Source organism: Ailuropoda melanoleuca, chromosome 12 (genome assembly GCF_002007445.2).
Source record: "Ailuropoda melanoleuca isolate Jingjing chromosome 12, ASM200744v2, whole genome shotgun sequence".
Taxonomy (NCBI): Eukaryota; Metazoa; Chordata; class Mammalia; order Carnivora; family Ursidae; genus Ailuropoda; species Ailuropoda melanoleuca.
In genome coordinates this window covers 48,924,927-48,938,218 of record NC_048229.1, presented here as the reverse complement: position 1 = coordinate 48,938,218, position 13,292 = coordinate 48,924,927, and the positions used below count along the sequence as shown (strand labels likewise).

The following is a 13,292-nucleotide window of genomic DNA, read 5'->3' as shown; positions in this document are numbered from 1 at the left end:
ACCAGGTTGTAGGAGGTGGAGAAACTCATCTCTCTGGAGCCCTTGTGTCCTGTCCTGTGAGTCAGCCGGCATTCAGGTGCTGCTGGTGTTAGTCACCAAGCCCTCATCCCATCTTCACGAGACTTCCATAGGGGCACCTGAGCCCTCCCTTGCACGTAAATATACATAAACTTTCTGGAGACGATCAGAGTTGTTAGATGAATCCCTAGCATCTACAGGGGAAAGACTTTATTTTCTTATAGTGACGTAAATAATTGAATAGAACAAGATTAGAACAGTAACTTGTGTTAAGGTTTTGAAGACAGTCTGTATATTTCTTAAAAGCACAGATTTTTCTCAACTTGGCTTATTCTTTTTAAAAAATTAGTATTTTAAAAAATAGATGATACACACAACACAACATTCAAAAGAAACAGAAAGTAAACAGTAAAAAATAATGCTCCCACTTCGGTTTCTTAATTTAGTATCAGGTTCTCACAGATACATATATAGATATTTATCCACATGTAAGCAAGTCTGTGCAGACTTACACTCAAATGCTAACATCCTGTAAACATTGTCTTACCTATTTAGGTTTTCCATTAAATCTTGAAAATGATTGTAAAATCAGATGTATTACTGCCTCTTTTTAATGGTGACATATCGTTCTGGAGTATAAATTTGCCTTAATTTACTTAAGTGGATAGTTTACACCATTTCTAACCTTGTGTTACTTAAGCAGCAAGTTTTAGGGATAATTTAAAATATTCCCATTAGGAAATGACAAAAGTAGGTTTCTTCTGTTAGGATTGTAAAGAAAACTCATGTTGTGAATCCTACAAATAAAAGTATATCACTTTGGCAGACACTGATGCTTATCTTCAGACTGTAATTTAGAAGGATAGGAAAACATTTGGAAAGAAGGTGCAATGAAGTGTACTTTCTGGCATAACAGTAGGGGAATTGGGTATAATGATAGATGCTGATTTATCCCCATTGGATTTTGGATAAAAAAACGTTTACTAGATTGAAACTTCTAATGCTATTTTTTTTTCCAGTCTGCTAAATATATTTTTATTTTCCACTTTGGTCTGTGATTTTTGTTTTAAATCCCTTGGGAACAAAGCAGGTCTGCCTGAGCTGTTGTGTGAGCCAAGACAAGAACCTAGCTGAAGGCTTTGCCCAGATTTTTCAGGGTCTTTTGATATACGGGTATATTAGTTTCCTCTTGCTGTGTAACGAATCACCACCAACTTAGCAGCTTGAAATAATTCACATTTATTGTCTTGCAGTGTCCATGGGGCAGGAGTCTGGGTACAGGTTAGCTGGGTCCTGTCACCAGCCTGAAAAACGGATGGGTCGAGTAGGGTCTCATCTGAGCCTCAGGGTCCTCTTCCAAGTTCACTGGTTGTTTCTTATTTTTGTTTTTTGTTTTGTTTTTTAAAGATGTATTTATTTGAGAGAGTGGAGCGGGGTAGGGGCAGAGGAAGAGGGAGAGAGAGAATCTCGAGCAGACTCCCCACTGAGGGAGGAGCCTGACGTGGGGTTCAGTCCCACAACCCTGAGATCATGACCTGAGCTGAAATCAAAGAGTCAGCCTCTCTTTTTTTTTTTTTTTTAAGATTTTATTTATTTGAGAGAGAGACCAGAGTGAGAAAAAGAGCGCAAGGGTGGAGGGGCAGAAAGCCCAACACTGGGCTCGATCCCAGGACCCTGGGATCATGGCCTGAGCCGAAGGAAGACTTAACCGACTGAGCCACCCAGGCGCCCCTCAAGCTCGCTGGTTGTTGACAGAATTAATTACCTTGTGACTGGATGACTGAGGGCCCCATTTTCTTACTGGTTGTTAGCTAGAGGCAGCCAGCTGGAGACCCTTCTTAGCTCCTGGGGATTCTTAGGAAACCCTTGCCATGTGGCCCCTCCAGAGAACATGGCTTTTTGCTTTCTTCAGGCCACCAGGAAGCTCTGAGGCTTCTGAGGCTCCACCTGTTTTATTTTATGTTAAGGAGATTTTATTTTAAGGGGATATTTATTTTATTTTATTGAATACACTGCAAGGGAGCAGAGGGCAGGATAGCAAAGGAGAGACTTTGCTAGGAGGCACTTGTGGGGGAAGGTGAGGAAGTATGGGAACGTATAGATTTTTCCTTTTTTGGTACCTGTGCCTAGTTGGAAGTAGCCTTTTAGTCAGCTAGGGCTTATGGGTATTTTGAGGTGGGTCCCCTGATGGGCCTGTTTGCATTCAACCCAGTGGTCATTGTGGGCCCTTTTGCCTTACTCAGGCTTACATTGCTGAACCCAGTGGCCTCTGCATCCACCCTGACAGATGGACAATGACAAATCTTTGGCATTTGAGTGGAGGTCTGGTCTTCAATAGCTGCCTTGTGCTGATTGGGGCCATGCCGTCCCTACCTAAACTTGGGGGTCCATCAGGGGTTCTGTGCAGTTAGAGACCAGAGCATCGTAGTAGATTAACATGCTAATGGGTGGTGATTTGAGTGAAACTCTTTGGTGGCCAGGTCCTTGGGAAGCGGTGTGGGGGACTCAGTGTTAGGACCCTGAGATCCTGACCCGAGCCGAAGGCAGATGCTTAACGGACTGAGCCACCCAGGCACCCCTGAGGGTTCCTTTTAAAGTGCTTGGCTGATGAGGTCAGGCCCACCCACCTCGGATAATCTCCCATTTGGTGAACTCAGTGATCTTCCATAATATTAATTGGTTCCACCTACACCCAAAGAGAGGGGATTATGCAAGGCATGTATACCAGGGGGCAGGAATCTTGGGGGTCATCTTAGATTTCTGTTTAGCACGGGGTGGATGTGAGTTATGCATGCTGTAGTCATAAGGGAGGTGAGCTAGAATTGTTACATTTTTTTCCTATACAAAGAGTTAGTAATTGGGCAATAATGAATCTACCTATTTATGTGAGATAGTCTCTAAACCCCAGTGAATATGTGAGCAATTCTGCTCATCCCCACCTTGATTGCGTCCATTTTATTCACAACCATTGGCTTTTCAGAAGGGATCTCTCCTGTTAGAGTCTTCTCTATTTCTTTCCTTCAGCCATAAAACATCATGTGTTTTCCTTACAAAGCCAACTATCTGGGCTGCTAATGGTTCTCAACTCTGTTGTCAACAGCAGGGAGGAGTCCTCTCACTACAAAGTCTGTACGACAAGAAGAATCAAAATGCTGGAAACTAGTTTCCCTTCACTGCCATCTGCATGTACCCTCTGGAATTCTTTAAACACTTAACTCCACCCCTTTCATAGGTCTTAGGGAATCTAGCTTTGGGGGCTGGTGTGGGGAAAGCCCTTTCCATCAGTCTATATGAACCTCTGAACTTGTGGTTGGGGCTCAAATCTGACCAGGGCTGCCAAAGGGAGGAAACTGCGGCACGTAGTTAGGATGCCCTCAAGGAAGGATGCTGGTCAGTGAAGTTCAGTTGCAGGTGAGAAAGTGCAAGTGGAAAAAGCCTGCTATCTCCAACAAAAGAGAAAGCAGACGTCTATAGACTAAAAGTTGAGGGTGGTTTCATAAGGGAAATATTTATTATACAGGATCCAGCCAGAGGAACGTAATCAGCCTTTAAATGCGGTTGAAGAGTTTGCTTTTCTGAATGGAGAGAAAGTCTGCATGCTCGAACCATCTTCCGGTCTCACAGTGCCAAACTTCATCCTGATTTCTGCATTCAGAGGAGGAGGGGCAGCTTCTCTGGGATTAGAAGCTGGTCCCCGGGGAGGGTGGTGACAAACTGAGGTGCACTGGGATTTCCTTGAGTCTGTCTGGGTGCCTGGTGGAATGCACTGTGCTGCTCTGTGAGCACTCAGGAGGACAAGTAGAGCAGGACCTGCTCCTTATATTTCCAGCGTGTTCCGTGGGTGCTGTTTTCCTGTTTCCATGGATGGTGTTTTCTTGCCTCAGTTTTCCAAGCTTTAACATCTTAGTTCACACTCGCCTTGAAGTCTTTCCTATGGGGGGTGGGGTCGTCTGAAGGACAGTCTGCCCTTCGTAGTATCCTATTTTTTCTAGTTTTTCTTTGTTTGTTTTTAGTAGGCTCCACGCCCAGCATGGATCCCAGTGCAGGGCTTGAACTCACAACCCTGAGATCAAGACCTGAGCTGAGGGGCACCTGGGTGCTCAGTCAGTTAAGCATTTGCCTTCAGCTCTTGTCATGATCCCAGGGTCCTGGGATCAGCCCCGTGTCCAGCTCTCTGCTCAGTGGGAACCTACTTCTCCCTCTCCCTGTTGCTCCCCCTGCTTGTACTCTCTCTCTCTGCCAAATAAATAAATAAAATCTTTAAAAATAAATAAATAAAAAGACCTGAGCTGAGATCAAGAGTTGGACACTTTACCGACTGAGCTACCCAGGCACCCCCGAATCCCACTTTTTCTGATGGACTTTTTACTTTTTGGTTTTGTTTTTGTATATATGTGTGTATATGTGTATTTATATTAAGGTGTGATTGACAAAAAAAAGCTGTGCATATTTATGTGCAGGTCTTAGTGGGTCTGAAGATGGGACACCTGGGTGGTTCAGTCTGTTTAGCATCTGCCTTTGGCTCAGGTCATGGTCCCAGGGTCCTGGGATTGAGCCCCACATCGGGCTCCTTGTTCGGCAGGGAGTCTGCTTCTCCCTCTGCCTGCCACTCTCTTTCTCTCTCTCTCTCTCTGACAAATGAATAAATAAATTAAATCTTTAAAAAAAAAAAAAAGAGTCAGTTGCTCAACTGACTAAGCTACCCAGTGCCCTAGGATTTCCTTTTTTAAGGAAAAAATCAATATGTATACACCGCATTTTCTTTACCCATTTGTCTGTTGATGGATGTTTAAGTGTTGGTTGTTTTTGTTTTTTTAATGATTTATTAGTTCTTTTCTTTGGTGAGGCTCCTGTCTTAGATCTCCATCCAGGCTCCCCACGTTCCAGGAGTCTGGCATCCACTCTCTGCAGTCTCCACATGTGGAGTTCCTGGCCTTGAACATTAAAGATGTCCAGGACACATAGTCTCCCTTCTCCACCCTCGTTGGCTCTGGGGCTGCAGGTGCCCTCACTCCAGCCCTCCTGCCTGCTGTCAGTGGCAGTGTTCTGTATCACTGAGTCAGCGTTAGGGAAGCGGTAGAAATCTAACCCAGACCCCCTTGTGCTTTCCCCCACCCCAGATATAGGCTTAGAATCTTTCATTGCCCATAGGAATGTTTTTTTAAATTAGGGACACAGACCCCTGGGGGGGGGTCTTTATGATTGTACTAAGATGACTGTGAGTTCTGGGGATATTTTGATTTTGTGTTTCAGTTTTCATGATAATCTTCAAGACATTTTTAATATAAGCTTACACTAGATTATCTGGATCACTACTTTATAACTGATCCTGTTGTGTGATTTAAGTGCCTGAATTTGTTTGGTTTGCTTTGGTGCCAAGAGAACATCCAGAGTGATAGGGGTTTTTAATTGTTCATGCGGTGTTTTTCTCAGAGAGTGTGTGTGTGTGTGTGTGTGTGTGTGTGTGTGTGTGTGTGTGTGTGTTTGTGAGCTTTGAAAAGCACTAGGTCATGAGCTGAAGCCAGACTCCTATGCCCAGCTTACAGGGACCTCCACGCACGGACTCACATTCACCTCCCATCTCTGTCCCTGTGAATCCTGTGCTGTGGCTTCCACCCTAACTCCCCCCACCCTAATTTAATGTACCCACTCAATTCCGTTCTCCCTTCTGGACTCACCCTGATGATCCATCCTCTCAGAAGCCTCCTCAGACATCCCAGAGGTGACATTTCCTCCCTAGTTTCTGTTGTCCCAGGAATGCCTTTGGTGACAACATTTATCTTATTGATGCCATCAAGGGTCCACCTGTCTGTCTCCACAGCAGACTATGAGCCCCCAGGAGATGGACCAAGCTCTCTGCCTTTCTGTGCCTGGAACCCAACAGGTACATAATACATACTGTCATGTGATTTTATCTCTGCCCAGGAACTTGTGGTCACACCAGATAACCTTTCAGTTCTGTTCTAGGTTAGCATTGGATCATGAGCCCTAAGAAGCTGGGAGGTTTGCTGTTGTCTAGCGTCCTGTCCTGTATATAGTAGATGCTCAATTAACATTCCGTGATTTCGCTGCTCAAGATGGATTGAGGGTAATTTTCTTTCCCTATGAGTAAATGGTTTGCAAAAGAAAAAAAGAAATCAGATCTGTTGAATAAGATTCCAGAGAAGAATTGCTCGCATATTATTTTGCAGTAATCCTTAAAATCTGCATCACTTGGCTGTACGTCAGAGTGTTTGCTGAAATACATCGCATGAGCCGCTTATGAACTATTCTGGACCCACCAACATTTTCCTTGAATTATTTTCCCAGTACAGACTACTCTCGTGCTCACTTGGCATCTTACTCTCTCCGGTGACGACTCTGGTTATCCTTAGTCTGCATATTTTTCATAGCCAGCCACCAAATCTGAGTTTGTCCTGCCAGCCAAGCTCTTCGGCCACCAAGAGGAACCACCCCCACGGCCCTTCATGGTCGACTCACTACATGATGCTCGTGTTCCCTGGGGCCGCTGGGCAAATGAATTGGCTTGAACTTGAACCCTTCTCTCTCTCGTGCTTGTTTGTGTATGATAAACTTTCTGAAGATGTTTGAAAAGTAAATGTTTGAATTGCGTATCCTTATTTGATCGACCTTTTGCACTCCCCAGCACTGTTGGACCAGAGAGGGGCTGCTGGCTGGCTCACCACCGGGGGAGACGTGGAAAGTACTCAGGAAGGCACCGCAGTGTCTTCTGCCTCTTGACTGTTTCCTGACATTCTGGCAGAAGCTGGCTGTTTAGGTAGAAATTAATTTAATTTATTATTATTATTTTTTCGCTAGTAGAATCCTGCGTCATCTCTCCTGAGAGTCACAGCAAAGACACTGCAACCCCTGGGGATTCTGTTGTCTCAGATCTGATACTTCAGCAGGGTAATAGAGACAACCATTTTATAAAAATAACATTTTTTACTATTACAGGGGTAGTATACACGCAAGGCATGAAAGTTGGAAGATTCAGAAATATCACAAATAAAAAAGGCACAGTTTCAACACCCTGAGGTGGCTGCTGGCGCTTTTTCCCTGCATTTCCTCCCACACATTTCCTCTGTACATTTATGGCTGTATCTCACCAATGTAGCTTACTATTTCCTGCACTCCTCAGTAGAGCATAAACATCTCACTATGTCAATATTTATTCTTTTACCATATGTAGATAGCACATTTTACTTCACTGATCCCTTGTTGGACATTTGGTTTGGTTCTAATTTTCCGTTATTATAGTTATCTTGTGATATGCATCTTTATTCATGCGTCTTAGCTGGCATTTCTTTTATCCTGTCCTGAGGATAAATTTTGAGAAATGGAGTTCTTGAATCAAAGGGAATATACACTTTTTAACACCAAAATAAGAATATATTGACTTGGAGCGCCTGGTTATCTCAGTCAGTGGAGTGTGTGACTCTTAATCTTGGAGTCTTGAGTTCGAGCCCCATACTGGGTGAGGAAATTACTTAAAAATAAAATCTTAAAAAAAAGAGAGAGAGATAGACTTAACAAATGTCATTCATGTAGGGAATGAAATACTAATCTACAATCGCACAATCACTTACTAGCAGAGCAACTCTCTTTAAAATTCCTTTCTCCTTTGCTGTGGAAGCAGTGACTAAGAACACAAACTTTGGGGAGTGCCTGGGTTAAGTCGGTTAAGCATCTGACTCTTGATTTCGGCTCAGGTCATGATCCCAGAGTTGTGGGATTGAGCCCCGCACTGGACTCCTCGTGGAGTCCCGCTTGAGATTCTCTCCCTCTGCCCCCCCCAACTTGTGAGCGTGTGTGTGCTCTCTCTCTTTTACCTCTCTCTCTCTCTCAAATAAATAAGTAAAATCTTTAAAATAAAGAAACACAAACTTTGGGTCCACATGGCCTAGGTCCTGATCCCTGTTCCACCACTTACCAGTTATGTGACTTTGGCCAGTCACTTTAGCTCTTTGCCTTGGTTCCCTTATCTACACAATGGGGACAATAAAAGTACCCATCTCAAAGTCGTAATAAAAAATGAAGTACTGTACATAAAGTGCTTAGAATACCCCTGGCACGTAGCAAGTGCCATACAAATATTTGCTATTTCATTTATATCTAGTTTTTTACTTAACAAGTGATTCTGCATATCAGTGAATATAAATCCTGTTATTCTTTTTGGTGGCTATACAGTATTCCATCATAAGAACGCGCCTGTGTGTTTAACCAGTCTTGTGTTCTTGCTAGTTATCGCCGCCTTTTTTTTTTTTTTTTAATATTTTATTTTTAGGGTGCCTGGGTAGCGCAGTCGTTAGGCGTCTGCCTTCGGCTCAGGGCGTAATCCCGACGTTCCGGGATCGAGTCCCACATCGGGCTTCTCCTCTGGGAGCCTGCTTCTTCCTCTCCCACTCTCCCTGCTTGTGTTCCCTCTCTCACTGGCTGTCTATCTCTGTCAAATAAATAAATAAATAAATAAATAAATAAATAAATCTTTTTTAAAAAAAAAAAGATTTGATTTTTAAGTAATCTCTAAACCCAACACAGGGCTTGAACCCATAACCCCAAGACAGGAGTCTCATGTTCCACCAACTGAGCCAGCCAGGTGCCCCACGAGTTACCTCCTTGTGATAAATTCGTAGAGCTGGGGTTGATGGGGGCTCACTTTTGAAGGCTTTTAGGGATATATGTACGTATTTCTAAATTGCGTCTTCCGAAAGAGGAACGAGCACGCCCACCTGGCAGTGAAGGCTCTGTTTACTGGGACCGTGTCTAAGAGAATGTTGTGCTTTGCTGCACAGCTTCATCTTGTCGCCTGGGCATAAACAGAATTCGGAGAACAATGGAGACCATAGACTTTGTTGTTAAACTTGAAGGGCTGAGACCAGCACAGCTGTTGTGATGAGCAGCCCCTTTAGAGGCCAAAATGCATGTCAACAGCCAGGGATTCCCAAACAGCCTTGTCACTGTCACCACCTTGGTCTCTCTCTTATAGTCAAATTCAGAGAAGGAGTTGTTCTGTTTATTGCTTTTGCTTGTTTCTGTCCTAATTCTCCCTGTGTTTTAACTGGAAGTGTAATTCATAGAAAAATTTGCACCTGGTGAAACACAGTTCAGAATGAAAAGTACATCTCCCTCCTTCCCCAGACCCTAGTCTCCCAGAGGTAGCCGATGTTAACAGTTCTGTATATGTGTATGTGTGCTTCTAGAAATACTCTATGGCTGTGCAAACATATAGCTGTGTCCTCACTGTTTTTCTAGGAACAGAGTGTCCTAAAGCACTGTTATGTGCCTTGCTTTCTTCACATAACAGCCTAAAAGATTTTCATTTGTCTCCACTTGCTATCTAAAGGATATTTGGCATTCATACCCTTTCAGTGTTGAAAGAGCAGGTGACTATAAGATTGGACAGGATGCTTCTCTTAATGTTTAGGGGGCAATTATTTTCTGACCAGCTGCCAAACCTCTCTAACAGTGTCCTACAAAAGTTAATTGAAACAGGGGCACTTGGGTGGCTCAGTTGGTTGAGGGTCCGACTCCTGATTTTGGCTCAGGTCGTGATCTCAGGGTCCTGGGATCAAGCCCCATTTCAGGCTCTGCACTCAACGGGGAGTCTGTTTGAGATTCTCTCTCCCTCTCCTGCCCATGCTCTCCCTCTCTCTAAAACAAATAAATCTTTAAAAAAAAAAAAAAGTTCTCTTTCTCTCTCTCCCTCTGCCTTTCCGCACCGCATGCACACTCATGCTCTCTCTCTCTTTAAAAAAAAAAAAAGAAATGAACCAGTTACCTATACCTCCTGTCCATCACTGACTGCAGACCAAACCCAAAGCAGAACATGGCAGGACATGGCATTTCAAGATCAACGGCTTGACTGACTAGCTGGGGGTCACTGAAGGGAGGCAGTCCCCGTTCTGGGCCCCAGTTTCCTCATTGTTAAAATGCAGAATTAGGATCTTAGGCGAGCCTTACAAGGTCAGTGCCTTGTCTCATTCCCCACTGTATCCTCTACTCCTAGAAGGCCCAGGAATGCAGAGGGCTGCTGAATATGCGCTCCCTTCCAGGTCCAACACCCCACCCTTCTCTCTGTCATTCCACCATATGCAAGAGTCCTTCAGCAAGGACACCTGGGCTCCTCCCGGGTAGTGGTCCCTAACCTCACGGAGTTCACGGTCACTGACAGATCCAGGAAAGGCGGCCTTCCCAGAGTTTCTGTTCCTCCACAGCAGCAAGCCAGCTAGTTTATGTATCTTCATTGTTTGTTGTTTGTTAAGTGGCCCATTTTAATGCCAGGGGAGGTGTCTCAGGCTGGTCATTCTCACCCTGCAATTGTCGGACCTCACTACCAAACTCTCGAGAGACAGTGACAGCTACAAGTTATGTGTATAAATTGTGTTAAGTGCTTAGGCGTATCATTTCATTTAATCCCCACACGTACTTTCTGAACATCTCAGAGAAGCTAGGTCACTTGGGCAAGTTCACACAGCTAAATAGCAGAACTGCAAACCCACTGTGTCACTCCTGTGCCATGAGCTGGGGGGATTTTGTGAGGGGGTGGGTTCAATTCTCACTTTGGCTTTACCTATAAATTATACTGCCTGACCAGGGGCCAGTCCTTTCTCTGGTCTGCAGTTTTCCCATTTTATTTTTTTTTTTTAAGATTTTATTTATTTATTTGACAGAGATAGAGACAGCCAGTGAGAGGGAACACAAGCAGGGGGAGTGGGAGGAAGAAGCAGGCTCATAGCAGAGGAGCCTGATGTGGGGCTCGAACCCAGAATGCCAGGATCACGCCCTGAGCCGAAGGCAGACGCCCAACCGCTGTGCCACCCAGGCGCCCCTGCAGTTTTCCCATTTTAATAGTGAGAAAAGATAACCTCTCGAAGACTTGCAGAGCTCTGCATGTTAGGATTCTGGGGTGTCCGAGCTATTTTGATGTCAGGAGACACACGCATGGCATATTGAAAGTGTTTTAACTGAAGAGCGGCTAATGAGGGGACTGGTTACTGAGATGTGGGGACCCGGTAAAGCATAGTGAGGGCTCCGGGACTAGGAGCACACAAAGCCATTACTGCCGCAGGCATGGAGGGTCCAGGAGAGGCAATGTAGTTAATGGAGCTCAGCCAAAGCTGGAGCAGTGGGAGAGAAATGGCTGAGAGCTGTGGCCTTCAGGGGAGAGAGGCAGCCACTGCCAGAACCCGGACATGGCCCCTGGCCATCCCCCCCAGCCTCACGTGTCTGTTCCACTCTGCATATCTAGGATTGGTGACTGGGCAATTGAACATCCGGGGGAGGGGTGCCATGTGTTCACTCCTAGGGCACAGAGCAGGTTGGTATGTGTAGGAGGCAAGCAGAGAATAACCAACTCAGGGATTTTGCTGGACTTGCAGCCCGTCCTTCGAGGAAAGAGTGCGGTTACAATGGACAGGCACCTGCTGAATGCGGCCAGAGCAGTAAGAACCCTCCTGCTGCCTGCCACAGGACTGAGGGAGCAGCAGGCACCCCACATCCCAAGCTTTTCTTTTCAGAACAGGCAGCGAAGCGAGCAGGCTCAGTCCTCCTCTGATTCATGTGGGTAGTTCTGATGTTTCTGAATCACAGTCAGCGTTTCCCGGTGCCTTTTCCTTCATGATGCATTTGGCTGAATGACTCCTGCATCTAGAATTTCCCTAGAAATATATGTCCTTGCTCATTGAGAATTTGTCTTAGGCTCTTGATTCTAGGGAGAAGAGGATTCTGGGTCACTTCAAACACTGAGCAAGAGGGGTCAGTAGAGGAAGAGAAATAACCATTTGGGGGGGTTGGGAAACACAATTTGTGACTGTTAGCCTAGAGTGACTTGCTGAATGGTTTCTGGGAGCCATCACCTTCTGGTACAGACCCTGCTTGCCGGCCTCTGTGTCTCTTACTGTACCGTGACCCAGGCTTGCTTCAGGGTCCGGGGCTGCCAGGTCCCTTCACACCCAGCCCCGCGTGTCTGCTCCACAGTCATCCCCTGCATGCTGGGCAGTTGGAGGCTGAGTGTTTGGCCCAGGCCTCTCTCGGCAACAACATTCCAGCGTGGTTGTTTCCAAACATGCAGAGGGCACGCTGGGAGCACAGCGCGGCATCTCTTCCTACTCGGGAAGGGAGGATCAATCGTCAGACTGCCTGGGAAACAATCTGTCAGTACATATTAGGAGCTTTATTTATTTATTTTTTTAAAGATTTTATTTATTTGTCAGAGGGAGAAGGCACAAACGGGGAGCCGCAAAGGGAGAAGCAGAGCAGGGAGCCCAGTCCGGGGCTCAATCCCAGGGCCCTGAGCCAAAGGCAGACACTTAACTGACGGAGTCACCCAAACACCCCCATATTAGGAGCTTTAAAAACACTCTGCTTTGATCCACAATTTCCACTCTTGGGTCCATCTCTTAAGGAAATGAAGGAAGGGCACCATGGACGAATACATGTCTGACAAATCTGCAGTAGGACTTAAGGTCAGGAACCCAACTCAGATTGACCGAATGGGAATTTACTAGCTCATGTGATTAAAAAAAAAAGAAAGAAAGAAAGAAAAAGAAAAAAAAAGGAGCACCAGCATTAGGCACAGCTGGATGCGGGGACTCACATGCTGCCCTTTGCTCTTCTCTTGGTGGCAAAATGCACAAGCAGGCCTGTCTTCGCAAGAATTGACAGCAGTGCAGATTTGAGTCTCAGGCTCTGACTGGGCTCTGTGCTCCTGCTGGAGCCCAGGCATTAGGCCATCCACCCCTGCACCACACTGGAAGGGGGAGGGGCTCCAGGGGATTTGGGAGGTGTGTGTGTTTTTTTTGTTGTTGTTGTTGGGTTGTTGTTGTTATTGTTTTTGCCAAAAGAAGGATGGATGTTGGGTGGGCTGACTGCAAAGCCCAGAACTTGCTTACAGCCTCACATGAAAAAGTGAGATGCCAAACAAATGACCGGCTCTGGAGGAATGGCTTAAATTGTGGCTTATTCATAAGGTGGAATATTAGGCAGCCATTAAAACATATGTTAGAATTAAATTTATGGAGACAATGTAATGATAGTATTTATGCTAGAATGCTTTAGAAAAATAGGTTACAACACACATGCAGAATGCTTTCAACTGTGCAAAATGTTTATGCTTTGAAAAATGCTGAAAGAAAATACATAGAAATATTCATAGTAATTATGTCATGGCGATATGGGTGAATTTCACTCTGTAATCTCTTTTCTTTTTCCTTCCTTCCTCCTTCCTTCCTCCTTCCTTCTTCCTTCCTTCCTTCCTTCCTTCCTTCCTTCCT

The 13,292-nt window shown here is 45.2% G+C and overlaps 1 protein-coding gene across 22 annotated transcripts in view; it reads left to right on the top strand.

Annotated features, from left to right (window-relative positions):
* Positions 1–13,292, top strand: part of LOC105235387 (nuclear receptor coactivator 5-like) — a 136,317-nt gene that overhangs the window by 77,807 nt on the left and 45,218 nt on the right. Inside the window, exon 10 of one of the 22 annotated variants that reach the window (XM_034639593.1) lies at positions 6,328–8,336. The exons of 19 other annotated variants lie outside the window; for them this stretch is intronic. In XM_034639593.1, coding sequence (XP_034495484.1) covers positions 6,328–6,392 — 65 coding nt within the window. In that variant the 3' untranslated portion in view covers positions 6,393–8,336. 2 more of the 22 variants (XM_034639595.1, XM_034639591.1) reach the window with 2 other exon arrangements.